The sequence below is a fragment of the Accipiter gentilis genome, chromosome 29 (genome assembly GCF_929443795.1).
Source record: "Accipiter gentilis chromosome 29, bAccGen1.1, whole genome shotgun sequence".
Lineage (NCBI taxonomy): Eukaryota > Metazoa > Chordata > Aves > Accipitriformes > Accipitridae > Astur > Astur gentilis.
Window position 1 is genome coordinate 10,645,726 of NC_064908.1, and position 27,825 is coordinate 10,673,550.

A 27,825-nucleotide genomic window follows, 5' to 3' on the forward strand; every position below is an offset into this window, starting at 1 on the left:
AGGAGAGTTCTCGTTCGAGCAAAACTAAGCTGAGCTAAATGCCGAGTTGTTCCCTGGCAGGTCTGTCTGTGCATGCTGGCAGGTTGCTCCTCTGTCTGTTGGCTACTCCCTCTGAGGCACCTGTGTCTGCTGCAGGGATGGCATGAGCAAATGTGTGCGTTTACCCTCATTTGTTGGAGTTTGTAATCCCATGTATTAGCTTAATCCATCAGAGACTGAGTGGGGAATCCTCAAGCTGCAGTGGCCCGGCATTGCCTGGAGTGCCCTGGCGCTGACAAAATTAATGCTTCCCACCTGACATCCCTCATGGAGCCTCCTGTGAGCTAGAAGAGCTCTGACCTTCTTGCTTACATCTAATATTCCGTTTTCTGGGCTGCAAAGGTGCACAAGGAGAGACAGAGGAAGGCAGGGGTGAGCAGGGTGCTGGCTGTCAGGACTGCAGTGAGAGTGACAGTTCTCTCAGTAGCTGGGGAATTGGTATCCTGTAGCACAAAACAGAGGCAGGGCTGCCTGTTTCTCTACCTGAAAGTGCAAAACACGAACCTGCTGCTTTCCTGCTCTCTGCCTGGAGAGCCTCGAGAGGAGACTACCCAAGCGGCATCAGCAGCACTGGTATCAGTCTAACTTAGCACCTTTGGAGGAGCTCGCCTTCCCCAGGGGAGAGGGAGGGCTGATTTTAGGCAGAAGGAAGACTATATTGCTACAAGCAATGGCAGGGGAACCAGCAGGTACCAGGTACTTTTTTGTACTACATGATTTGGCCAGCATGGTTAATGCATCACTCGCTAAGTAGCCAGAGAGAAACTGCCATATGGCCCGGCCTGCTGTTCCTCTACTAGAAGAACCAAAAAATATGTGTACTCCAAAGGCGCAGCTTGTTCCCGCTCTAGCATCCGTGTGTGCAGCAGGAGGGAGCAGAGCCACTGCCATCTGCTTGGCAGGTACTGGCTGGGAGAGCCTGAGGTTGGGGCACGAGCCCCGTTTCGGCTGCTCCCCAGATCCTGCATCTGGGGTACAGGGACACCTTCCAGGATCCTCATTGTGGCTACGGAGCAAATAGCATCCTCCTCTTCGGGGGATGGAGGAAGCGATACACAGAATATTCATCTTCTTTGCCCTAGTCTAGCCATGGATGAAGCCTGGCAAGGCAGAGGTGTGTTGTACTGCGCACTGTGGCTGCCTGGCCCTGCATCCTGCTGTGTGCTGTCTGGGCTGTCTCTCCTAACGCACCAGAGCGTGAGATTTCACAGAGGTGAGTAATAAGGCTTGGCTGAGTCTGTCGTGTTTGTGCCTCAGTGACCAAGGCATCTCCCAGCCTTCTTCTGGCTTTTCTCCAATGTCTTCCCCCACTGGCACCAACCTGGAGGTCCTGGCTTTGTTGTGGTGGCAGTCAGCCTGGTGGAGAGATGGCTGTGACCGCCTGTGGCTTCCAGCTCCCCAGGGATGGAGACACTGGGGCTGGGGGAGCCAGCCTGGGAGGAGGCAGTTGGCAGATGTTCCTACAGTGGCATTGGTTTGAACATGCAGCCCAGGCAGATCTGGCCCCACCAGTACTGTAAGACTGGCCTGTTTGCATGGGCCACTGACTGAGAAAGCTGCAGAACAGCCCTGGGAAGCCCAGGTGGCACGCAGCAGGTAGGGCTCAGTGTCCTTGTTTGTGTGTGGCTGGTTCCTCCTGAACCCCATCCCTGCCCTGCTCTCATGCTGTAGCAGAGGCTGCCAGAGGACCCTCCCAGCCCTCAGCTGGCTGCTGGCAGGGCAGGGTGTGGGCAGGCAGCTTCCCCTCTGTCTCAGAGGGATGATGGCTTTGAAGGACTGGTGACTTCCTCTGGCTGCTGGCTCCGCCTGGGCAGGGGTCTGGCAGCACTAGCCAGGGAAGCTGCACTGCTCAGAAGAGTCCAAACCCTTTCAGCACCTGAGCTGTGGCAGGGTAAGCTCCACTTGGATCATTTAACAGCGTAAATACAGACATGTGGTCATTTCACCCACCTGTGGTTACGATGGTGTCATGTTTTCCCATGTGGTTGTGCAGCGGCATGCTGGTTTGCAGTGAGTGTGGGGAAACCTTTGTGGATCAAAGCAGAGCTGTCTGCAGGGAGAGGATGGTGCATCCAGCAGCTGGGAGGGCTCAGGGGCATGGTCGGCTCAAGCTTTGCATGGGAACCCCATACAACCTTGGGGAAAACCCATTAATTTCTGTCCCTCCGCTGCACTTCAGTGTGACCACAGATGCCCCAAGTGCTGTGGGACGGTGCTGCAGCACCGAGGTCTGTTGTGTCATGCAGGGCTGGGCTCAGAACTGTGCCCCCTGTCGCTGGTGATGCTCTGCAGGCTCTGATCACACAGGGGAGCCCCACCTGGGCCTGCCTGTGTCACCAGGTTACCTCCCCAGGGACCTGGCAGAGGACTCTGCATCAGCCCTCTGGATCAATGTGTTTTCTTTCTGCACTTGATGAGTCCTCCCAGGCCTCCTCCCTGTCGGCTGGTATGAGTGAACAACCCCCCATCCCAGTGTGGAGCGGAGGGGTGCGGCTGAGCTGTGAATGGGAGAGTCCATTTGCTTCCAGACAAATTTCAACTAGATTCAGGGAAATCTCCAAGGTCACTCTCTGCTTTGCGCTGTAAGATGGCTCTTCTGCACTGTTCGCATGTTGTTGCTGCTCCTGCTGTCTGGGCTTGGTTTTTTTCCAGGCTGTCTGGGGCATCAGCTCCTTTGCCTCCAGGAATTTTTAGGGAGGATGTTTCCAAAGGCTGTGCGGGGGCAGCTGATCTCTGCTGGCTCAGCTCCCACTAGGAGGAAAGGCTGCTGCAGGTATGGCCCCACAGCAGAACCCTGCTAATGCAGCTGCCTCTGCTGCCTAATGACTTTCTCAAGGTATTTTTAGCTGTACGTAAACTTCAGGAAAAGCTTTTTTTGTGGCCAAGCACACTGTGGCCTTTGTTCAGACTGCTGGGAATGGGGAGGTAATGGCTTGGTGCGGCTGCGGTTGGCTTGCATAGCCCTTTCCCCTTGCAGTGTGTTTGCAAGCTGCTCAGGAGCATTGCAGCCTGCTGTGTGGGGCTGCTGGAGATCCCTTGAGCAATGCTGAAATCCTGCTGACCTACTCTCGCCTGTGCATAGTCTGCAGCTTGCTTTGGCAAAGCTTCTGGTTCAGGAGCAGCTCATAAAGGAGCTTTCAGAAAGGGCTGCTCCTCCTGGGTTTCTCCATATTGGGGTGGCTGTCAGAGGAAACCATCTTGCCTCTGCCTGCTGCCAACGACTGTCTCTGTTGCAGTCAACTTGCAAGTGAAATTAGTGCACTAAATGTCTTGGATCTTCACTTGAAGCTCTCAGGGCTGATGGGACAGGGGCAATGAGTGGCTTCCCATGAGCTTTGTGTCCCCTTCACTGCTTGGATGCTGGAGTTGCACAGCAGATGCAGCTGGGCAGATGGAACAGCTCTGCATGCTGTGTACAATGCTGCATCTTCCCTCAGTGATCTGGGGATCTATCCAAGGCATGTGTGTGGCTAGCAGGGCACACGTTGCCCTGTCCTGCCGTCGTGGTGGCTGTGTGGGATGGGTGAGTACTGCAAGTGTCTCTCGGAGAGAGCTGAGGTGTCTTTTGCTGCTCTTTTCTATGCGAGAAGTACCTGGGTGTTGGTGCAAGATCAGACTGTGCCCTGCCCCTGCTCACAGGGTGGCTGGGACAAAGGAAGTTGCAGTTTTTCCCCTTTATAGCAAAACTTGTCAGCATTTGGAAATGGAAGCTCAGCCTTTAGGAGCAGAGTTGCCAGCTGGAGAATTTAAAAGTAGTTGCCACCTCCCTTCCCACTGTAAGGGGGGCTTTGCTCAGGACTTGCCAACTTTCTACCTGCCAAAGGCACCAGACACGTGGCAAAAGACCAAAATGGCTTTGTAATCCCAGGCAAGTTGGACATGGAGCCTCCACTGTGTTTGTGCCAGAGGAGCTTCTACCAGGAGAGGCAAGCAGGAGCCTGGGGAGCAACTGAGTGTGGGGTTACTGCTAAATATCTGCCTCTCCTCCTGCCCGCAGCAAGGAGCAGCAGGACCCAAGCTTGCCTGCGGTCTCTGCTGCCTCGTTGCTCTGCCAGGCGCTCTGGATTGTGCTCATGGTTTCACAGGAGTCTTCCGTCTTGGTCAGGATCATCTGTTTTTCTTCATCTTATTTTTATTTACCCATGTCTCTGAAATAGCTCTGGCACTGAACTCCAACACCACTTCTGCTTTCCGTGCCAGCGGGCTTCCTGAAATGCCCACTCTGGGCTGCCGAGGGTGCATGCACCCGGGATTAGGGGTCCCCAGCCAGATGCAGGGCTGAGGGTGCCGCTGCCTGTCGTAGCCCCTCCACCAGCAACCTGCCCAAACAGCTTCTGTGTTTGCAGTAAGGGCAAGAAATGCAGGTGCTCAGCTGGAAGATGGGGCTCTGTGAGCAGCCAGCTGTTCATTAGCTGTGCTAGCAAAAGAAGCTGCATGCGGTGGCATCTGCACCTGTGGGTAGGACCTGGGCGCTTGGTCCAGCCTGCTGGAAAATTCTCTGTACATGGAGGATCTCAGGGCTGGCTTAAAGATGCTACTCTCCCTTTGGGGGAAGGACAGTGTGGGCTGGAAGGAGCAAGTCTGAAAACAAGAGCCACTGCTAATTGCCTGCAGCATCTCTCTGCTTAATGGAGTGGAGAATAGAGCTCGCTGCATTTCCCTGGCTTCCTGCTCGGTGCAGGGCTGAGGTCTGGGCTCTCCTGGCTGTGAGCGAAGCACTGCCGTGATGCCCTTGGTCCGTGTGAGCTGCAACGGGGCACAACTTCAGTCTGGGGTAGCTAGTCTTGGAAGTCATCACTGTGAAGGGCAGGAACGGCCCTTTCCAGCCCTTGTGGGCAGCTAGTTGCAGGCAGGAGCTGCAGGAGGGATTTGCAGGCTGCTCCCTGCCCCAGGTGGGGTCACAGCAAGTCTGAGTATGCTGTGAGCCAACAGGTCTCTGGGTGCTTGGGCTTGGTCTGAGCTATCAGGGTGGTGTACGCTGACCTGTGGGCAGTTCTCATCTGGTGACTTACTGGGGGGCGGGACTGCCCATGTGGAAACTGCATCAGTGCCACCAAGTCATGCCATGGCTCTGACAGCCGAATGACATCCTCTGTGAGTGATGCTGGCCATGTGCATTGCTGGGAGAGTGTATTGCCTTGCTTGGTGCTGCTGTTGGGGCCAGCCTTCAGGACCCCTGGTTTTCTGCAGGGGGATAGAAACTGTGAACATGAAGTGCTCACAGGTTCACTTCCAGCCTGGCTTCCTGTTGGTGCACATGAGCTGGGCAGGAGCTTGACCAAAATGACTTATTGGATCATGCCGCCTGTAATGCAGAGGAGAAACTTGCACTTTGTGGAGTCTGTGAGCTCTTCCTAAGAGTCCTGGAAAGGTTGTGAAGTTTCATGTGTCTAGTGGGAGACTTGAAATCACTGCCTGCCTGTTCATCTGGGGCTCTGCAGGTCAGACAGCTGGAAAGTCTCCAGGTCTTGGTGGAAACTCAGTGGCCACTACCCTCTGGGACTCCCATCGCCCTTCCTTCTGCATTGCAGTAACAGGATTTGCTCCCTCTCCCTTTCAGATGGAGCAAGTCCCCTTACTGCAACGCAGAAGCCGCGTGGGAGAGTTGATGTATTACAGTTCATCAATTTGCTTTCCAAAAGTAAGGATAATGGGTATAAGATCAACATTGAATGGTGCCCAATAAAAGGCAGAAACCCTTGGAGCAGCAAACAAGCACTGGGTTAGTTGAGTCATTCATATTAACCAGGCTTTACCCTGTAACCAACAAGCAAAGGCACCTGCTACATCTCAAGCTACTGCCACTAACCGAGTGAGGCTTCCCAAGAAGGGAATAGGAGAAGCTGCCCGACATGTACCTGTTCCTGTCCCAGCTCTGCAAGGCATCAGGCCTGGCAGCGAAGGCAGTGACTGGCTTTGTGCCTCCACCTGGTGACAAGACCGGGTGTTGCATTTTAGCCTACATAATTTGGTTTAATTTGGGGGACGGGGAGGGAAATCACTGGGGAGGTGTTCTGGGTGGGGTGATGGGAATGAGCAAATCTTGCTACTCTTTTTAAGGACAAAGTGTATAAATGGACGCCTCTTAGTTTTCTCCTGGCTTGCCTTTGTAGTGATACATTATGGGATGCTTGTCATATTTATTCTGTGTGCCTTTGCACTGCAGGCGGGTTACATGCTAACTGGGGTGTCCTTAGGTCCCTGTGGGGTGGCTGAGCGAGCAGAGGGGCAGAGGTGCAGTTTTTCATAATGTGAAGGGTGCACCGAGTCAAACGCCAACCTCCCCTGCCTCCTACCTGGATCACAGTGTTAGTGGAGGGGATTTACCCTTCTCTCTTCCCCACCTCCCCCTGTCACATAATCCACTTAATCCCCTGACAATAGGACTCTATTACTGTCAGCTCTGCGGAGCCAATATTGCTAATGGGCAAGCTGTCTTCTCCGTCTTGCATCAACACAAGAACTAGCCAAATCTAGAGTCTTCATACCTTCAGCAATGATCCTACAAAGCAGAATAAACACAGCTTGATTTAATAGGTATACAGGTCTCCTCTTAGCACTGCCACTTTAAAAACAAAACCTCTCATGTTTACACGTATTTAACAAATGTGGGTTAACTTTACTGCTTTTCTTACTGAAGGCAACTTTGGGAGATGCCTATTTTACTGGATCATACTGCAGGTCCAGTTCAGCCGTCATGCTGCCCTGGGAGGGAATCCGGAATCTGGGTGGGAGTGCCAGAGGGTGGATAGGGTTGGGGAGTCTCTGTAGCTGTTGTTTTAGCTGTGTGCTGAGTCTTGGCTCTGGTCTGTGCCCTCAAGGCCACCGATGCAGAGTGGGATATGGCTGAAGAAAACCAGTGTTGAGGTTTTAATGTTGTGGAAATCTTTTCCTCAGCTCCTGTTGTCTAAGCAGCTAGGCTGAGGTATTGCAGGTCCCTTCTGGGCACCAGGGGGTAGATTTAGGCCTGGGAGATGGACCTCTGGTTCTAGTTCCTGAACACTGTGCAGTCTGCGTGGAGCTTGGTGTGTGGCTAAGGCTATAGCGTCTTGATGCCCACTAGACCTTACTATCCTCAGACAGTGCCTGTGCTTTCTTGCCCTCCCTGACTGGCTGTAGCCTACTTGAGGAAAGATAAACACACAGCATCCCTTCTCCATGCCCTGTGCCAGTAGTCTGGGGCTAACCACTTGCTATGGCACTGGGATCCCTTAAACCCTGCCCCAAACTGCCTTATTTCCAGGGTATCTTAACATAGAACCAGTCATGGGGAATGGAGACATTTCCTGGCTCAAGAAGAGGTGGGTGGCAGCAGATGTTCCTGTTGACGCAAGCACTGCTCATTGGATCTAGAGTTGTCCAGTGGGCTGGCTGTAGGCAGCTGAACAAGTTGTGTGATGTTCCCCAGGTGGTAGCCTCCCTCTCCAGAAGATCATGCTCCCTAGAAGATCACACCATTCCAAGGCAATGGCCTGTCCCACTTACCTTTTACTCTTGTTTCCTGCAGGGGTCCTGACAGCTGGAGAGCACAACTTTCCCTTCCAGTTCCTGCTGCCAGGTATGATGCAGATAAATGGCTAAAGGCACTTCCATGTAAACCTTGGCTTTTGCAGTCTGTTGAGCTGTGCTGAGCAGGACTTGGGCTGGATGGCAGAGGCAGGCTGGCGTCTTGGCCTGGAGACGCTCTAGGGAGTGTAAGGTCAGCCACAGACAGCAGAGGAGCTTAGACAAGCAGGTACCTTCTGCGTTGGTGCAAAGCCAGGTCTGAAATGTCACTGATGCCTCTCCAGGCATGATCCTGTGAGCTCTCTGGGCATGCGCAAGGGTCCTGGCCTGTGACTAGGCAGTTGTCCTGCACACAGTGTGCTCAGAGAGAAGATCTCTGCTCTTGCACCTGTGGCTGCAGAGGATCCCTTCTGTAAGGAGCTGGCAGCAAGGTCTCAAGTGATCTAAGTGTTCAGTCCTAGGTCTTTTTTGGGGGAATCCCCATGTGCTCTATCTCTCAGGTACTTGCAGAACTCCTCAGGTAAAGAGGAAAGCTCTTTAAAGGGATTATACTTCCAGTTCAGAAACACTTGGCCTGACTCAGCCTTATGATGATTTTCTTTCTCTCTTGATTCCAGCCTCTGCTCCTACATCATTTGAAGGCCCTTTTGGCAAGGTCCTCCATCAGGTGAAAGCTGTGATAGACACACCTCGCTTCTCCAAGGACTACAAGTGCAACAAGATCTTCTACATTCTCTGCCCTCTCAACTTGAACGACATCCCTGACATTGAGGTAACAGCAAGGAGCAGTGTGGCTGGGAAGTGCCAAGGCTTCAGCACTTGTCCTTGTCCTGCATGCTGTCTGGGGAATAATTGTGTGGTTGGACAACTCTCTGACTGCATGCCCTGACTGTGCAAGAGCAGGACAAGGACTCCTGATCTGTCCTGCCTTGCCATGAGTCCCTGTTCCAAGTGATTTTTGACTCTTCTGCATGTTGCTTTGAAAGACGTAGGTGAATTTTCAGCATGTAGAGAGAGGTGTTGGCCAATACCACCAGGTGCTTGTAGAGACCTGGATTTGGGGAACTTGCTTTGGAGGGAAGAGCAACTAATAGGACAGCAAAAGTGGGGGGATGGAGAAGTGAGACCTGTTGTCTGGGTAGTGCTGTGTTGCTGGTTCTTTGCATCCTCTTAGACCAGATATTTCTACTGGCTTGTTTTGAATCTCTTGAGTGTTTTTCTGGAGGCTCTGTGACTCTCTTGAGCGAACCTCTCTGTCTCTCCGCTGTCCTGCAGCAGCCCAACACTATGTCAATCACCAAGAAGTTCAACTACAAGCTTGTGAAAAGTGGCAACATTATCTTGACTGCCACCTCAGATCTGAAAGGGTACATCGTGGGGCAAGCGATCCAGCTCCGCACGGACATAGAGAACAAATCGGGCCGGGACACCGGGGCTGTGGTAGCCAGTCTGCTCCAGGTAAGCATCCAAAAGGGTGATTTTTTGGCTTGTACTGGTGCTCCATCCCCCTGAGGCCTCTGTGAAACTGGGGCAGTTCTCACCATTGTGAATCTCGCTGTGTGTGGCTGGGAGGTGGCAGTGAAGAGTCCAGACCTCTGGCTAATGCTGTTTCTCTCTACCTTTCTGGGGAAAGAGGTGGTAGAACTTGTCTTGCTTATACCAACTCAGTCTATCATATAATAATGGGTATTTCTGCTCTGTAATATCCACGTTAGGTTTGTGCTTGTGCTTCTTTGACAAAGCAGGTGGATGGTTTTGTGTCCTGATTTACTTTTGTGGGAGACAGAAGACCACCTGCAATCTTTCTGCTAGCTGTATTTTCTTCTGTCTGTACAGAAAGTGGCTTATAAATCCAAGCGCTGGATTTATGACCTGAGGACCATTGCAGAGGTGGAAGGCTCAGGAGTGAAAGCCTGGAAACATGCAGAATGGAAGGAGCAGATCCTCGTCCCGGCACTGCCCCAGTCTATTCTGCAGGGCTGTAGCCTCATACATATTGACTACTACATCCAAGTGAGTACCTTGATGCTCTTGGGGAGCAGCAGTGGGCTGTGCTGCAAATTCTATGCTCCCTTCTGGGTTGAGCTCAATTGCCGAACTCTGTAGCTGTGTGGTGCGGGTGGCCCTCGCATCAGGTGAACCTTCCCAGTGCAATGTATAATGAAGAGGATGCCACTATTTTTCCTTCTCTTCCAGGTTTCCCTCAAGTCGCCAGAGGTTTCAGTTACTCTCCCCATTTATATTGGTAACATTGCTGTGAACAGGGTGCCTCTGAGCCCCTCCCGGTCCATCCAGCACATACCGTCTGCAGTGGTACCCAGTGCCCCCCCGGAGGAAGAGGAGGCTGCCAGTGGTTATCATCCGATGGACAATGTCTCAATCCCCACCAAAAGCCATTCCCAGCAGCAGCCATTTAGCTATGCCCCAGGACTGAGCTTCCAGGAGATAAGGGTGGACTCGGAGCAGACAGGCTCCCCAAACCATCCCACACTCTGCCTGTCGACGGGAGCCACTGTCCCTTACTATGCTGAGGGGAACGTGGTGCCCGTCCCCACAGCCAGCTCTCTCATTTTGCCTCCGGAGTACAGCACGTGGGGCTACCCATACGGTGAGCAGCCCCTTCCTGAGATCTAAATGGGCTGGCAGTGTGGTGGTAGTTTCGTACCACAAGAGTCTCTTCACTAGCTGTGAATTGGGTGGGAGTATAGGGATGTTAGCCTGCCAGGGACTGATATCAGAGGGGATCATGAGATCTCTCTGCCTGCTTTAGCCTCCAGAGGAGTCCCCTCTTACAGCTGTAAAAGCTGGCTGTCCATTCCCACGTCTACAGCCGTGCCTGCCCTGGGCTCGTCGTGAGAGGATCTCCCTGTTCTTAATGAGCTTTCAGCCTCCCACTGATAGAAAAACTTCTTGGCTTGTGGTGAGGCTGGTGGGAGCAGAGCCAGGGAAATGATGTAACTGAAATCTGTCTGACATGGAGTGGGCCTGCAGCTGGTCTGAAGATACAGGCTGTGGGGGTGGGAGCTGAGAGACTGTCCAGGGTGGAAAAGCTTGGGGAAATCCCAGCCTGCTGGATTCCTGGGGCTGTGCTTGTCCCAGGTGGCTGAGGTGGCAGAGACCAGTGGTGTCCATTAGCACAGACAGACTGTTAGCATGGTCCTACCCAGATAAGCCCGTTTGTTAGCACTGGGGTTAACGAGACACTTGATGTGTTGCTTCAGCCCTGGCTGGGGCACATGGAGCACGTCACCTGTGATCTGGAGGTATTGGGGTACATGAGAATGCTTGTGAAAGGAGGAGAACAGAACAGGACTTCGAGGTGCTGATTTTAACCCCTGTAGGCATCAGGACGGGGGTGGAACTGGCTGGCTCAAATTCTGTGTGTGCACACACGAACCCCATATATTTCAGCGGGGCAGGTTATAGGGTCCTGGAGAGAGAGTGCCTGCATGCATGATGTGTACACGTTGGCGGTTTGCTTTACTCTGCACTAAGTTACATAGACTGGGGTGAAGGGAACCTCCCAAACACCCACCATAACTGCTCTTGCTCTTTCTTTCCCCCGCAGAGGCACCTCCATCCTATGAGCAGAGCTGCAGCAGTGCCAACTCCAGCATCAGCAATGGCAACTAGCCTCCCCTGCTTCGAGTCCCGCTGGCGCTGCCTACTCCCAGGCGCCACGGTTCACCTGCCTACTGCAAAGTCTGGTACAGCACAAGGCGTCTTTTTATCTCTCTGGCTGCTTGGTGGGGTAAATGGCACATCCCAGCCTGGGCTTTTTAAGTCTCTTTCTAGGTGTGGGGAGAAAACAAAAAGGGCAGCCAGAGCAGCTTGCGTGTGTGTGTAGGAGAGGTCTGGGAAACTGAACTGTCTCCTTCTGCTGCACCGAGTGCTGGAGAACCGGTTTTGCCCCAGGGATGCCCTCTGCAGCAGCCTGTGTTTAAAGTACTGTAGTCAACACTAACTGCTTTACTATCAAAGCACCTGCGATGCCTTATCTGAAATGCTCCTGACTTGGCATGTCTCCACTGTAGGTGAAGGCTGGGCTGTGTGGACGTTCTCTTCTCTTTTAGGGGCCATGTGCTCTCCAGAAATGGTTTTGACAGCCCTTCCTCCTTGTTCTCATAGGTCCTAAGGGTAGCTGAAACAGGAGGTTTTTTGGAGTAAGTAGGTTTGGAAGGTCAGGGACTCTTAAAAAGCCAAAAGCACAAGCCTTCGCTATACTTGTGTTGTGGGGTGAGTGACCGGCAGCCTTTGGTCCTCTTGCAGTGGGCTGCACCACTGCCTGCATGCAGTTGAGAGGAGAGCAGGCTCTAGCAGCAAGGAGCTTGCTGGGGCACTTGCTCATAACCTAAGAGGCCCTGGTGAGCTGTGGAGGGAGAGCCTGGTGTCACCGTGGGGTGCCCACCAGCCAGCTTCTGGCCTTTTTCAGCAAGGGTGACTTTTCTCTGAAAAGCCCTGTAGGAGTGAGTCCATCCTTGCTTGCCGCTAGACTGCAGCACCCAGGATGAACAGCGCTAGTCAGTCTGCAAGTGGGGGGGACCAGATCCCCCATGTCCCATCTCCCACCCCTGCAGGGTGCTCTCTCCATCTCAGCTGCCACTGCCTTCAGCAGGCCAGAATTACATGACAATCAAGTTACAAAAGTCTGTCCGATGCTACCTCTGAGTCTGCCCAAGGACCTTGTCCATGGAAGCCCTTCCTTCTGGGATGACACTCCCTCGAGGCTCAGCCTGGGGTCTCTTGCAGGAGCAGTCAATGCTGCCAAGCCAGTGTGAGAGGGTGCTTGGCCTGGGGACTGTTATCTCTGTGAGCTGGTACTGGTTTACCACTTGTCTCCTGAGCCGCCTCTCGAGCCACAGCAGGATGTGAAAATGAGTGAGTGGGAACACAAAGTGCTACACCTCATTTGCAGCCTCCGCTGGACTTGGCAGGTCGGGGGAAGAAGCTGGTGGATGTAAAACAACACTTTTCTTTTGCGCTTTTCCCCCCTACTTGTTTAGCTTTTTTGGTATTGACTGCCCAAGCTGAGGAAACCACAAACCAGATACTTAAGAGCCGCTGGCATCCAGCCACAGCTGAAACTGTGGACTGCAGAACTTTGGCACCTCTGAGAATTGGTCTCCATGCTGCCTCATGCTGGGCAGGCAATATTTAACAAACTTGTTAGGAGCACTACAGCCTCTGCCTCCTCATTTTAGCCTGCCTCTGCACACCCCTGGCAGGCAGCTAGGGACATACCCTGCTTTGCACTCTTTCTTTGCAAATGCTTTTTATCTTATTTTTTTTAAGTGTTGAACTGCTTTAATTATAGTGTAGAGAAGGTGCTGTTCTGAGCAGTGCTGGCACAACATGCACCAATGTTGATAGAATGATTGTCATTGTTCCTGAATATATATATATGAGATGAAGTTTTGTTTTTAATGATTGAATTCAGAAATACAAATTTTAATGCTGTATTTAATAAATTATTCTAAGAGAAATGCTGTGCTTTTTTATCCATTTCTGATGCTTATCCATGTGCCTGTTTATGCCAAATCCAGGAATGCACTTTGCTGACTTCTTACAAAATGAAGCAAGTTTTTTGCTCTTACCAGGAAGGATGGTGACTTCTGCCAAGGCAGCTCGGGGGCAACAAGCATGGTGCAGCCTGACTGTGGTGCTGGGCTCATAGTTCCAGATGGTTGGAGGGAGTTTGGCACCATGTGGGCTCAGGTCTGGAGAGAGCAGCCACTGCAGTGCTGCTTCCCGGCCCTGGGTCCTGAAGACATGGTTTGTCCAAGTGGCCCATGGCTCTTGGGCAGTGCTCTCTGCTGTCTGACTGAAGAGGGGGGGCTGGTGGGGAGGAAGGGGGGAGTGGAATCTCCCTTCAGGAGAACAGAGATGGAACAGCCAGGTCTGGCTGGAAGGGCTAGAGACCACCAGCCCATGCCCTCTCCTAAAGAGCCATTTGGAATAAACTTACTAAAAATGGAAGAAGGCTCCTCCCCATGCCCACAGTTTTGTGATACCGTGTCTGAAGCATGTAGGTGTTGCCTAAATGTTGTCATTGTGAGTAGCCTTAGGTGTGATTTGTGTCTCAGACATGAGGATCCTTCTTCACCCTCTGCTCACCTTACGCTTCTGTCCAGCTTTTATTATTCAAGACTCTCTCCTTTGCCTGATGGTTTGTGCCTGCCATGAAAAGTATCCTTGATATGCAGGGGGTCAAAAGCAGGTGCTTGTTTGTTCGTAACAGTATGTCTCTTTCCCCTGTGCTCTTCTCCTCCCAGTTAGTTGAACCTGCTTTGCCTGGCTCAGCCTGTAGCTCCTGTGGCCTTCCTTGCTGTTGGCAGTACCTATCCCTTCTTTCAGCCCTCAACCCAAATTCCTTCCACACCTCTGGAAAAATTCCTATGAGCTGTCAATCCTTTTGGAAGTGCTGGGTTGGGCTACAGGCTCCTGACCCAGCTGGGATCTGGGAGAGGCAGCCTGGGCTGGGACTGGATACCTGGTTCCTTGTTCTCCATCCCTGAAGCTGAGCTGCTGGTGACTTGTCCAGCTCATGTTCCTTGGCTGGAAAACTGGAATGCTGTTTTGGTTACTGTGGCCGGAGCCCCTGGGATGCCCTTCTATACCCCCAGCCAGTGTCTGTCCTCATTTAAACTTTACAGCTGGGAATGCACTGTTCATGGTGGAGGCTGTGGAGAGGAGAGGCCAGCCGTATCTCACACAGTTCCTGTGTTGTGCCCTGTGTCTCTGCAAGTGCACCTGAGCTTGCTCTCCCAGATTGTATTTGCTAGAGACTGGTCCTTCAACCTCTTGCTGTACGCGGTGTCCCCTTTGCAAAGCAAGGAGCAAATGGGCACACTCCACTGGTGAGGAGTGTCCATCTCCACTGGCTGCTGTGGAGGGAGCAGGAAGGAGCTGGAGCTAGACCTTATGGTGGTCCTTGTTCTTTTGGATGCTAGGGCTGGGCACGCACAGGTCCTGCAGAGAGAGGCCTCGCTCAGACCTGTAAGGCAGCACTGGCCAGGATGCAGCAGGGGATCACCCTAAGTTTGTCTGTGAGCAACCTCGCTGTTGTGCAAGCAGGCAGAAATAACTGGCAAAGCACTGTGGTTTTCAACGTTCCTGCTCAGCTTTGCCTGTTCCCCAGTGCTGCGGCAGGGAATCGAAGCCTGACACAAAGAGCCTTGTTCATGATTCACAGACCCCTTTGAAACAGTCCAGGACTGCAGGATGGAGGAGTTAGTCCAGGTCTGCTTAAACCGACCCACAGTTGTAGCCTCAGGGTGCTATGGCAGCAAGGTCCTCAGGGTATACGAGTACTTTGGATGAGCACGATGGGGCTAAAACCAATGTTTGGGTCTGAGTATGGTCCCCTCTAGAGAGGGCGAGTGGACAATCCCTCTGTCCTCTGCCTCGCTGCTGTCTCTTCTCTGCAGCAGCCTCTCTGGCTTCAACCTCTTAAGTCCTAGGGAGCTCCTGTAGGCCCCGGGTTATCCCTCTCTCCTCTTTCTGGACTCTGGAATAAAGAGGAAAAAAGCCCATTTTTCCAAACCCAGCTCTGGGTAAAAAACTTAAGTGCACGGGAATTCATTCAAATTCCTGGCTCAAATTTTTTACGCAATTGGTTTTGGTTTTGTTTAAAATGGTGAGGGGAAGTGGTGGAGCGTGAGTGAAGCTTGTGAACTAATTGTTTCCAAACTCAGCAATCAATGGAAAATACCAAAATGATCTTCCGTCATTTTTTTTCCCTGCTGCTTCTTTTTTTGTCCTTCATGGCTTTGTCCTTGTCCCGCTCTCCACGTGTGCCACCTCCGTATTTTTGGTTTCTTCAGTGTTGTTTGTGTCCTACTAAACTCTGCTTTGGCACCTGTTGTCCCACTGCCTGCAGGAGATGGGGAAAGAGGAGACGGGGGATGCAAAGGCTCTTCTTTTTGTTGGACGGTGATTCTTTTTTAGTTTTCCACTGAACTTCCAGTAGTTTTGTAAAAGTTACGTATTTTCTCCTAGGAAGTTTTCCTGTTGAGCCAGCGCAAGAGAGGAGATAAAGGGTGTTCTGGGGTCCGTTGGGTTTTTATGCTGTATTTTAAAATATTTCCAACTATCTGCAACAGGAATGTCCCATCCTTCCTCCCCAAGAGAGGCTGGTGGGGTAAAGCCCTCAAAACTTGTGCCCTTTCTTGTACCAATACTCGTGGCTGTAATTCTTTATTCCTGTGGTTCTCTTTACAGATTTTGGGGTTTTATACAACAACATTTGTGATGGCTCTGTACAACCTAAGACTTCTGTGCAATTTATTACTGGGTTTTAAAATGTAAACTATCAGTTTTACATGTTTACCACGGCTTCTGGGGAGTATTTTTGTCCTGGGTTTTAAACCACCAAATGTAAAGAACTGAAAAACGTAAATAAAGGTCTCCTTTTTTAAGATCACGTGTGCTTTTGCTCGGGGTAGATGTGTGACGAGCGCCGTCTGTGTGCTGAGACCTGCTGAGACGGCCTGGCAGAGCCGGCGAGAAGTGGCTCCTGGCTTTCAGAGGAGGCATCCGCGTCTACAGCTGAAGCTCAAAAGCCGATTTCTAGCTCTTACACGCTAAAGCAAAGCCACGTCTCCTCCAACGTAGTGGGGGCACCGTTGGGGTGGGAAAACACAGGCGGGGTGATCTGAACTGTCCCTTGCTCCCACGATGGAGAAAGGTCCAGCTGGAAGGACTCGGACTCCCAGCCGGAGGAAGCACTGGGCCGGTGGGGTTGTTCTCTTCCTGCCGGCAGGAATCCCAGGATGTGGAGGTCCGTCCCTGCTCGCCCTGTTCGGTGCGGGAGAGGGCGATGTCAGCCCGGCTGGAGGGCCGGAGCCGGAGCCGCCATGGCGGAGCTGTTTGCTGGCCCCACGCTGCCTGGGGCTGAGCCCCTGCCCCGGGCTCCGCGGCTCCTCTCTGGGGCTCGCAGCAGCTGCTTCAGGAAAATGGGGAGTTCGTGGCAAAACAGAGCTCGTCCTCGCCCCTCTCGCGTTAATTAGCACGTGAGGCTACGCTGGTGGAGCTGCAGGGTTTGAGGTGGGCTGCGAGGGCTCTACGGGTTCCCAGTTATTCCTGCTTCTTGCCGGAGCCTCTGCCCTTCCTGATGGCCCAGGGAGGTTTGTCCCAGTGGCTGCAGCGTCTCTGGCTCCAGCTGGGAAAGATGGAACCCCAGCAAATGGAAGGGGAGAAGTGCCACCAGACCCATGGGCCTGATCAGCTGTCCTGCCCTACCACCCTCCCTCTCGCCCCGTCCCGAAGGCGCGAGGGCCCCTGCGGGTGCTGGGACCTGGGCGCGTGGTGGTTTGTAGGAGCAGGGATGAAGGCGGGCGATTCCCTCCTTCCCGTCCTCCCACGTCAAGTTGAGCATCCCCAGTGCAGGATGGTGGTGATGTTCCAGGGTGACGCTGGCCCTCGCTGGAGCCGAGGCTTTCCTAACACACCGTTTCGAGGTGCTGGTGATTTTAGTTTGTGCGGGGAACGGGTCGCTCCGTCCTGGGGGGTTGCCAAGGGGGAAGGACACCCGTTGCTGCCAGCACCATCCTCAGCTGGCTCAGCTCCTTCCCCGGCCTGAGGCAGGGAGCCATGGGACCCCCGGGCGTCCCCACACAGCGGCAGGCACTGGAGGGGCCACGGTGGGGGCTCTGCGGGGATGCTGCCTTGGCCCTGCCGGAGCTGCCAGTGCAGAGTGGGGTTCTCCCGGGGCTTAGTTAATTAGCTGCTGCTAAACTGGGGTAGGGGCTGCTCTGATGGGATGGAGCAGGCCGGGGGGCAAGGTGCTGGCCGGGCAGGGCAGAGGCCTTCCCCCGGCGGCGGCGGGTCCCGCCTCAGGCCCGGGGACTCTTATTTTGACCGCGGCGCGGCCGGGCGGGGGCAGCCGCCGCCGCCGCCGTCGGGCCGCGCTCTGGGGCCGCCGGGAGGCCGCGGGGGCCGGCGGGCCCTTCCCCGCCCGAGGGCGGCAGCGCCCGGCTGCCGGCGGGCCGCGGGCCGGCCCCGGTGTGTCCCGCCGCGCCCCGGGGGAGCGGAGCCGCCGGCTTTGGCCTCTCGCCGCGTTTTGGGGCCTCGCCTGAGGCACTGAGGGGTCTTCACGCCCCCCCCCCCCCAACCCCTCCTCCACACCCCGAGACTGGTGGTTTGCTGCGGAGGAGGCTCTGCGGGAGCAGGAGCGCGGATCGGGCCCGGGCTGGGGCGGCCGAGGGCCGGGGCTGGACGGAGGAGTTAGGGCAGCACGTGGCCCGTGCTGGGCTCCCCGGTGCGGGTCTGGCAGCGCCGAGGTCGCTTTGTTGTCAGAACTGGGGCCAAATCCTGAGTTATGTGGGTTCGTGCGGGCACGGGCGCGCTCTGCCATCCCACATCCTCCTGGTTTCAATAAGTGCACCTTTTGACGCAGCGATGGCCTCCCTAACGGAGCAGCACCTGTGCAGCAAAGGTGTCAGGACGAGAGCGGTGGTAACCCCAGATGTGATGCCGGCAGCGGGCCAGGGTTTCTGGAGAAAGTCTCCAGAAGCAGATGGTGGCTGGGGCCCCTCACGGCCGCTGCCCGCACGACTTGGGGTGCTGGAGGGCGAGAGTCTCTCCACAAAGCAAATGAAACCTCGCAGCCGTCTGCCTGCCGTGTTGGCGTGGGGCTGCAGGCCAAGGGAGGGAGCGTCGTTCCTCCTGACAATACATGTGTAAATTGACGTCAGGGCGCTCGAAAGCTCCCCTTTCCCTCCAAGAAACAAGCGCTCCCCTGCCCGGGGAGGCAGGTACAGCGACGTGTGCCTGTTCCTGCGTCTCCCCTGTGCCGGTGTGATTTCCCTGGGTGGCAGCCGAAGTAGCTGTGGGGCTAAGGAACCCTTGGAGGCGCTTATCTCCCCCCTTGCGGTATCTTCTGCTTTACCGAAGAGCTGTAAAAGAGCTAATTGTTTTGGAATCATGGATTTACAGGCCTGAGCATTAGGAGGAGCCCCGTGGGATTTGGGAAGGTGAAAGCAGCTATTGTGGGTGCTAGGGATGTGGGAAAGGGAGTGAAGTGGCTGGAAATGACACCAGCCCCCTACACCCCCCCCCCCCTCCCCCGGGACCCTCTGGGGCAGGACTGGGGAGAGCTGCTTCCTCCTCCCTGGCACGACCATCCCCGTCTTTAGCTAAGACGGACTCCCGAGAGCTTGCACGCATCAAAATAACACAAAAGTGGGAGAAGTTCCACCAGGAGGTGCTTTTCAGAGGGTAGTTTTTTGGCAGGAGGATGGAGGGACTCCGACTCTTTCTGGGATCTTCCTGCACGGCGTTTGTGTCGGATTTGGGGCAAGCGCTGCCGCTGGGCGCTGTCACGGTGGGGTTCTCCTGACACTTCGGGCAACTCGTCATCTCTCCGTTAGGAACGGCGGGTGCTCTTGCCCCCCAGCAGCGCCGGACCGGGGGGGGCAGGGGGGGGTGGCGAGCTGCGGCCGCGGGTGGGGGACAAAACCCGCGGTGCGAGGGGCCAAACCCGCCGTCTCGGGGGCTCTCGGTGCCAAGAGTGAAGAGTCCGTGGTTTGGGGGGCCGGCGAGGCCGTGCGTGGGGAGCGAGGGGCCCTGTCCCCATGGCTGCCCTGTCCCCGTCTCACCCCATCCTCAGCCCACCCCCAGCCCCGCTCCAGCCGTACGGCAGCCGCCTGACGGGCGCCGCCATGACGCCGCACGGCCAGAGGAGCCCCGCGGGGGCCGCCATGCTGCCGCGCGCATGCGCGCTGGCCGGCGGAGCGTCTCCATTGAGAAGAATGAGGGGAAAGGGGCGGGGCCAAGGCGTGAGGAGCCGCCGAGGGGGCGGGGCTACGCTCCGGGGCTCCGGCCATGGCCACAGTGGATGCCGAGGTGAGTGAGAGCGGCGGCGTCCATCTACCCGGGCGGGGGGAAGGAAGATGGGGGAGCGTGGAGTGGTATCGCCCAGGGCCAGGCGGGTTCTGTCGGAGGCCGGGAGGGGGGCCGTGCCCCCGCCGCCCCATGGTTCAGTCCAACTCCTCTGAGGGGAAGAATGTGGGAGCTGCTGCCATTGTGTGTAGGGGGGCCCGGGACTCTGTATAAGTAACACCCCTCCGCGGTGAGTCAGTGGTATGGGCCATACAGGTTCCGGGGTTCCCCCCCAATGGGAGCGAGTGCGTCTGGCGGAGGCGGGGGCGGAGGGGGAAGGGGGGGGGGGAGTTGGAGCGGCGAGGGCGCCATCCATGTTCCGGGGCCGCCCCATGCGGCGGCGGCGCCGGGCGGCGCTGGCGCGGCTCCATCCAGAGTCCAGGGCCGGCGGGGCGCGGCGGCGGCCGGGCCGCCGCTATGAGCCATGCAGGGTCCCGGGCGGCGGGCGCGCGGGCGCCCGCGCGGGGGCAGGCATGAGGCATGCAGGGCCCCGGGCCCGCGCAGCGGCGGGGCGGCCCCGGCCCCGGCCCGGCCCCCGGCCCCCGGCCCGCCCCCGGCAGCCCGGCCCCGCGCGCGCGGCGGGAGGAGCCTGCCGGCCCGGCCCCGCCGCCCGCCGTGAGGGGCGGCCGGAGACCCCCCCCCCCCGCCCCCCTCCCGCGCCGGGCGGGAAGGGGAGGCGCGCCGTCAGGCGGGCTGTAGTGCCTCCGGCCGCCTCCCGGGGGGCGGCCGCGGCCTCCGGCTTTCTAGGAACCGGGGCCCGGGAGGGCTGCGGGGAGGCGGCGAAGCCGCCTCCGAAGAGGAGGATCCGGAGTTTTGCCTCAGAAAACTCCCGAGTTTCCTCAGAGGCCGAGCGGCCCGGCCCGGCGCGGCGGGCAGCTCAGCTCCCCGTTGCGGAGCCCGGGCCGGCTCTCTCCCTCGGGGCGGCGCGCCGGAGCAGGCCCAGCAGCCGCCCAGAAGCCGCCCCTGGCCGTCAGCCGGGCGGAAAAAGCCTCCCTCCGCCGGCTGTCGGAGGGCGAGAGGGGAAGGCAGGGCCGCGGCGTGCCCGGGGGGCGCAGCGGCCTCCCTGCGGTTCGGCGGCCGGCCAGCCCGGGCTGCCGCGGTGCCGGCCTCCGCAGAGCTGTGACCGCCGTTACCGGTGCGGGGCTAGGAAACGGCCGGAGCGCGAGGCTCGAGGAGATACCGGAATCGCATCCAAAAATCCCCACAGGAAACGAAGTTTGCCGTGTAATGACAGTTAGCCGTGATTAGCCAGATCTGTAAGCGTCCCCAAAGAGCGCAGCACGCAGCTCGACTACCCCATAAAATTACGCGAGTGGCACAGAGAGCTGAAACGTTGGCTGCGCTTGCTGTGTTGCTTTACGCCAGACTGAAGCTTTTCCCTCGCTTTTGTGAGAGAACATAAACTCTCTTTATAAGTCTGTTTGCCCTCAGGTGAACACTAGATTGCAGCGTGCTGGCTGCTGAGCCTTCACATGCACAAAGAGAGCAACGAGATAATAATAGAGGTGCGTGTTCATGTACAAACTTCATAAGAGCTGGAGATGAGTGGATGCTCCCTAAGTGTAGCCGGATGTAGTTACTTACCGATCAGCATCTCCCGACAGCTGGCTTACACCTTACCGTTCAGGTGTGACAGACAGTGCTGCAGGCTTTCCCAGCTTTCTCCCTGAAATGCTGTGTTCAGAGGGTTGTGCTGCAGCAGGTAACTTCTGCCCGGTGCGGGATGAAGTCTGTAGCACGGCCACGCAAGTGGCAACAGCAGTTCTTTGCAAAGTGCTGCAAAGACAACTTGAATTTATCACTCAGACAAGATTCCTGTCATCTTTGGTGGGAGTTTTGTCCAAGGCTTTCCTTACACTTCCATCAGAACTGCATCTCAAGGCCTGATCCTGCTGCCCTTCCTTTGTGCTTTTGAAGAGGATCAGGTGTTTATCTTGCCGTGTGATACAGGAATCCGCCCTCAGGTGCTTTTGTGACTCCGTGGTCCGGTTTTGCCTTCAGCTACCTCGGTGTGATTGCTTTCAGAAGAATGGCATGGCTGTAACCGGGGCAGGAGTTAGCTCATAACCCGTCAACTCTTAATGCACAGGTTAGTTGTAACACTACAGATGTGCACCTTTTATTTTGGGAAGCATCTCCCAGGAGTCCTGGGTGGGTCTGCTCTGTATGCAGAGCTCTAAGAAACATTGCTCTTAGAATCAGGCTTAATATCCACAGATGTTGCCGTGGAGGGAATGGTGACTCATTTGGAGTTTAATTCTTCCCCTCCCCCATAAACTCAGTTAAATCTGAGGCTAGATCTGCCTTTGCTTATACCCCTCTGAGGCCAGCGGGGAGGAAGTTGGTATAAATCAGGCTGGAATTTAGAGACCGGAGGAGATGTTCTTTGTTTCCCCGGTGCTGGCAGGGGAGAGCAAGGACCAACATCCCACAGCCGTGGTGTTCTGCCACGTGCCAGATGGAGCAGAAAAGAGGGATTATTTCACTTGGTCAAGAGAGGTGCAGAGGTGTGTTCCTGGGAGGAGATATTTGCTCTGAGCAAAGAGCTGGATGAGAGTGGGCCGGTTGGAAGAGTGCTGCAGACAAAGTTGTTGGCAGTCAGCTAACTCAAGACAAAAGCTTCCAGTATAGAATAGCTTCTTGCCAGATCTTAGTGTTGATGGGTGAATCAATCTGAGCACCAAGTTCTTCATAAGTTCTGAGTTGTAAACTTTGGTGGTTATTCTCTTCTGGATGCCTTACTCGGAGGCTGCCCCAAGTAATCTCTGTGCTTCAGGAAACTGTTGAGCTGCCAGGTAGGTAGCTGTGCTGCAGTCATTAGGTGCAATAAACATATTGCTGCAGAGAAGCCTGGTTTTGCTGTTGGTGCTTTTTAGCAGGTGTCTTATATCCAGTCTGGTTTGGGGCTTTTACATATTTTAGACCTACTGTGAATACAGCACTAAAGAGTAAAGTTTAAGGAATTGAGTTTGTCTTGCTCAGCCAGTTTTATGGTAGTGCAGATTCATTGAATTTGATGCTGCTACTCCAGTTTGCATCAGTTTAGCACAGAGCATCAGCTGACCTTGTGTTTGTGTGTTTCCTAAAATGATCGTTTGGTGTGAGCTTGAAAAGGGAGGTTTCAAGCCACGATGTTTTTCCTCAGGCTCGTGCTAACCTCAGGAAGGCTGGTGCCTGCATGCTAAGCAGAAAGTAAGGTGTGTGTGTGGCTTTGAATGAAGTGGTTCTCTTCAGAAGCCACACTGCATTTTTCATCATTTTTTTTTCCTCCTATCTGTTCTGATCTGTAACACCTTTTTTTCTGGAGATGCAGCTTTGATCTTTAAAGTGAAGAGACAGCATGCAAGCCACATAGAGGACAGATTTCCCCACTGCTCAGCACCTTCAGCTGAGGCCGGATCTCCGACAAGTTCAGCACCCAGCAGCTCCCCACGTTTTAAAGGCGAGGACTCAACAGGCTGAGCAGTTTCGCAAATCAGACTTGCGGTGCTATGGCTTTGCCCTGGCTTTGATCCTTGCTCTCATCCCCTCAGCCAGCTGGTGCCGGGAGCTCTGTAGGCAGCCCTCCGCCTGTTCAATGAACTCCCTACTGGATTAAGGGGCAACATTCACTCATGTCAAAGCGTTTCCTATTCACGGGTCCCTGGATGGAAGGAGGTTGCTGTAATAGGCCACCGAGTGCAGGAGTGATAATAGGAAAAGCCAGGACCTAATGAGCAGTGCCTTTGAGCAGTGAGCACGTAGATGATTTCTTCAGTTTCCCACTTTCTGTTTTGCAGGTGATGCGAAATCCAGTGATTCTTTCAGGCCTGCCCTGCCCTGCCCTTCCTCCTCTCTCATTTACTCCTGCCAGCTGGTATCGCAATTGAGGAGAGGGCTTTGCTTTCCCAGGGCTGTTGCTTTTAATGTGGAGTCTGTTTCAGTAAGCTACATCAGGAAAACTTGGTGCATTTTAAACCCCATCATCTTTTCTCCTTTGTGAGCTGTCTGGAAGCCTGCATGTTTCGATGGCTGCAGGACAGCTGTTTTCCTCAGTCTCCTTAGCGCAGTGAGGGATGTTGATACTACATTGACATGAGACTGTGAACACGGACAAAATATGTGTGTTTCCACTTTTGTTACGTTTCTTCTGGGGTACCAGGGTTAATATGGTTTGCAACATCTTAGCTGTGTCTTTGTATGAAGAAAGAAGTTTTTTTCCCCTCTCTGATACTGAACACGTCGTGAGGAGAGTTTATAACTTTATCAGTTAGGGGCTTTCGCACAAGGGTCACTTCGTTAACATGTTAAAATTACATGCTGCCCTCTCCATGATGAAATTTTACCCTGTGTCGAATGGATGCTAACATCTACTTTCCCAACATGAATTCTCAGATGTGGAGCAAGCTGTGGGCTAGCAAAGGCCCTTTGGGAGCTCATCTTTTTCTTCCATGTGGAGAAACTTTAAATAATAATAGAATGGGCAAATATGACTTCTGAAGTTTTAAGAAAGCCTTAAAAGTGCCCTTCAGTTGCATTAAGCTAACATGGCTGAGCCAACGTGACTGAAGAAAGCATCTGAAGAACGTTTTGTCAGTCAAGGCAGAATCAAAGGCCTGGTTTACACTTTAATAAAAAAAGCTCTTCCAATATAATTATGCTGGCTGGAGAGGATGATTTTTTCATTTTTCCTTGCTGAAATAGTCATACTAATAAAAGTCCTTGCTGTGGATGTAGCTGTATTAGTTTAGAGGTGTTTTTAGACCAAGGTAGCTTATATTTTGCTTTCCAAAGCAGAGGGTTGGTCTACATTTGAGAAGTTTTCCCGACTTAGTTATCTGCCCATGAATGCGAAGAAATTGCTCTCCCCTCCACCATAGCTGTGTCAGCAGAAGTCCTGGTAGAGATGCAATTACCAGCAAAAAACTCAACAACAACAAGAAAAACAAACAAACAGCTCTTCCGTGGAGGGAGCTGATTAGAGCTGTGCTGGCAGATAGAGCTGGATGGGCACTCACCTTGCTAACAGCTGTGCCAGCTGATGAAGGCATTAGCATCCCTTAGCGGTTCATTGCCGCTAGCAGAGAGTGATGTGCCGGTACCCTGGGGTATCGCACTTCCAAATGTGCATGAGAGCAGCTGATATCGAAATGATTAGGGACTGATACTGTTGCGTTGCCACTGATCTGAAATGCTAGTCTGGGGCCTTGCTCTTTGTCACCTTCCCTGGCATTTTGTGATCTGTCTTCTGTGATCCCCTCCTGAAGCTGGGGCAATGCCGCCTACGTGGCCTCTCTGCGCCACACGTGGGGCTGTGGAGGGGATGGCAGCAGGCTGCATTCCTAGCAAAGTGCTTGGAGCAGAGCAGAGCTGGTGCCTGTGGTTTGGGTCACTGGGTCCCAGAAAAGGAGGAGGTCAAAGGTGGTTGTGTTTTGTGTAGGACTGCGAGAGGTTCAACAGGTCTGTTTGAGTGCTCCAAGACATGTTTTGCTGGAGATTTCCCCCTCCTTGACCATCGTGGAAGCCAAAGGTCGCCACTGAAAGGCTCATCTAGCTGTCTGTGTCTCAGGTAGATCAGGGAGAAGTCGTGTGAGTCTGTCCTCCCTCAGTGCGTGGGCAGGCACATCCTGTTGGTGATGGCTGGTGACTTGTTGAAGTGGTAAAGTAAATCCGACAGGGAGTGGAAGCTGTAGCCCTCCTGGCTTAGCTTGGCTGCCAAGCTCTGTGAAATGCATATAAACCCAGAATAAACTGTACTTATAAAAGCAGTTGATGCTGGTATCGCTGCGTCTAAAATAGAAAGGCTTTCCTGCTTTTAATTAAAAATTTCTAGCATAGGCAAAGTATCAAGGACATCCAGCGTATCCTCTTTTCAAGTAGGAAATGTTCTTCCAAGAGGATTCCTGTTTCCTTAATGCCCAGCCTGATCCCCACCATTGTCTTGCCGTCTGCCTCTGTACCAGCTCGTTTTGCCCGAGTTTACATTTAAGATTGGCTCCACGGAGGAGTCACCATTCAAACACACTGCCTGACATACACTGCGGACAGCTGCTGAGCAAGGTGTAGGGCTGAGCTGCTTGCCTGTACAAGGGACTGGCTTGGGGGTGGAGGTGGGCTATTAAATATTAAATCCATCCTTTTCAGTGTCATATCTCCTTCTCAAGGGAGAGCTCTCAGAGGCAGTGGTGAGCAGTGTCAGTTTAGGACAGGGAGACGGTGACTGGGGTGGACTGGTAGAGCAGAAAATTCAGGTCCACTTCTGTTTGCATGCGGCTAATCATCCTGCAGAGACAGCACAGAGGAGAGGGAGGAAATTTGCAGGTGGTGCAGCTGGGGAGGAAGTAAATACGGAGCAAGATAACCAGGCTGACATGGATAAACTCAAAATAAAGCCAGGTAAGTGACTTATCCCATTTGCTACAGGGAAATGTAAAATTATGCAAACAGGGATAAAAATAATCGAAGCGATTATAGCTTCTCGGGTCAGCTAGGCCAGTACATGACCCAGGAGATGGTTATGAGCTTGCTGTGGCTATAGCATTCAAAACCAACAGCAGAGAGCTGGGGAACTGAGCAAATTGAGGTGAGTGGAGATAATAGTTGTGCCCAAAGACTACACAGCAGGCCCGTTACTTGTGATTTGGGACAAAGTATTTCAGCCAAGTCCAGGAGGCTTGTGATGATGCAGAAAAACATACCTGCTTGTGCTTGTCTCATTGCTAAAAAGAAGAGGAACATGGTGTTTATTGCTTCTGAGAATGGAGGGCAGCCAGGATGAATCTGATGGCTTGAGCCATTGTTAGAGCCAAAGGGAACACAGCATGAGAGCACAGGGACCTCTGGAAAGAGAATTGCAGTCCAGGTGTCTGAACTGAAATATGCTGTGTTTTGGCCTTGGTTGTGTTAAGAGGGTAAGTCCATGCATTGTTCAGAGTGCTACTTCAGATTTTGAATTAATTTTAGAACTCAAGTGTAGATGTGGACAGATGTATTTTAGCATGTTAATTGGCAAAAGGCAACCCTGGTCTCTCCAGGACTATTGGCCATGAGCTCTTGATGCATTTGAATACAGCAGTGAAATGTATTCCGCCCTGCCTCCACCGCCCTTTTCCTTTTTAAGCATGAGCTCCTGGATTCTGGGGAATCTCATCTACCTTCTTCTTCAGTCACACATTTCTAGTCCTTGCAGCTTCAGAGGAAGTTTTAACAGGTAATTTCTCCCAAAGGCTCAAAGCCAGAAGGCAAATTACCCAAATGTTTTATCCAACTTCAGTGGTAACTGGGGTGGTTTCATACTGCTGACCCAGAGCATTCAGAAGCTATAGTCAGATTCTCTCAAAAATCATAACATTGTTTCAAGAAGTGGGAAATTAAACATGCACATGGTAGAAGACTTAGAAAGGATTAATGGGTTTCAAAATTACATGCTTCATCCAGCTGTTGATTTGGGAATTGAAAGTACGCCTGTTGCAATATCAGGAGGTAGTTATTGAAACGTGACGTTCATTGGTGTCTAGTGAATTCAAATGCCCAAAGGCCTTTGACTTCAAAGCTGTGCCCTGCTCCAAACTGACTACAGTTTTTGATGCTGCATTAGCTCAGCCCAGGTGCGAGCAGCTGGGCAGCAAAGCCATATATATTTTTTACTATTTCTTCCCTGTAGTTTTAATTTATCCTCTCTTGATTATCTCAGTTCCTGGGGTGTTACCTAAGGCATGTTTTTATGCTGCCCTTGACTGAAGTTCATTCCCTGTGAGTTTTGCTTTAGGCATGTGGAAGGGACTTGCTGGAAGGCGCTGGAGGCTGGCAGTGCTGTGCAGCTCGTGTTGGCTCCACATGCCCTGCGAATCGCCAGCCATATCTGTGCTAGTGCAGGGTGGAGGGGAGGATTTGGGGGCTGGAGAAGCAGTGCCTCCAGCTTGGAGGTCATCAGGACCTGCACTAAATGGGAGATGGGGGTTTAAGTCACTTACATTTTTGGGACCTGAGAAATTAACTTAGGTTTTTTGATGCATTTCTTATGTCCAAGAGGGTAGGTAGCAAATTATACACCCCATCAGATGTGGTTTTATCAGTGTAAAGAAGAGAGTATGTATTTGGGAGATTAATAATCAGGCTGCAAGCTGGTTTATATGATTCCATCTAGTATCCTGTTGGCCTGCAAGTTTGAACATAAACGTTAAGATTATGAGAACATAAAGCATGAGTCTAAATATTTTATTAATTGAGGAGCATTATTAATATTTGATAGATTAAATCAACACCCAGAAGGCTTTGCAAAAAGCACCACTGCTGAACTGGTAATCGAGACATTAGGTGTTTTTAATTGCAAACTTGTTTGTAATAGCAAACTTGTTTGTAATAGCTTTCGTCAACTCGTATGTTTTAAATGTTAAGGAGCTGTGAATTCCATACATTAGA

The 27,825-nt window shown here is 53.4% G+C and overlaps 2 protein-coding genes across 5 annotated transcripts in view; both read left to right on the forward strand.

The window, feature by feature from the left end:
• ARRDC1 (arrestin domain containing 1) overlaps window positions 1-11,658 on the forward strand; it is a 36,562-nt gene extending 24,904 nt beyond the window's left edge. The window contains exons 3-8 of the mRNA XM_049832831.1: window positions 7,547-7,597; window positions 8,163-8,317; window positions 8,821-9,003; window positions 9,382-9,558; window positions 9,742-10,153; window positions 11,114-11,658. Of these exons, the coding sequence (XP_049688788.1) occupies window positions 7,547-7,597; window positions 8,163-8,317; window positions 8,821-9,003; window positions 9,382-9,558; window positions 9,742-10,153; window positions 11,114-11,178 (1,043 nt within the window). The 3' untranslated portion in view covers window positions 11,179-11,658. The remainder of the gene's footprint in view (window positions 1-7,546; window positions 7,598-8,162; window positions 8,318-8,820; window positions 9,004-9,381; window positions 9,559-9,741; window positions 10,154-11,113) is intronic.
• A 7,679-nt stretch (window positions 11,659-19,337) lies between these two features.
• Window positions 19,338-27,825, forward strand: part of EHMT1 (euchromatic histone lysine methyltransferase 1) — a 124,187-nt gene continuing 115,699 nt past the window's right edge. The window contains exon 1 of one of the 4 annotated variants that reach the window (XM_049832217.1): window positions 19,338-19,389. In XM_049832217.1, the coding sequence (XP_049688174.1) occupies window positions 19,369-19,389 (21 nt within the window). In that variant the 5' untranslated portion in view covers window positions 19,338-19,368. Of the gene's footprint in view, window positions 19,390-19,591; window positions 19,616-21,490; window positions 21,515-24,949; window positions 24,974-27,825 lie in introns of those variants that run through there. The other 3 variants (XM_049832227.1, XM_049832222.1, XM_049832228.1) reach the window with 3 other exon arrangements.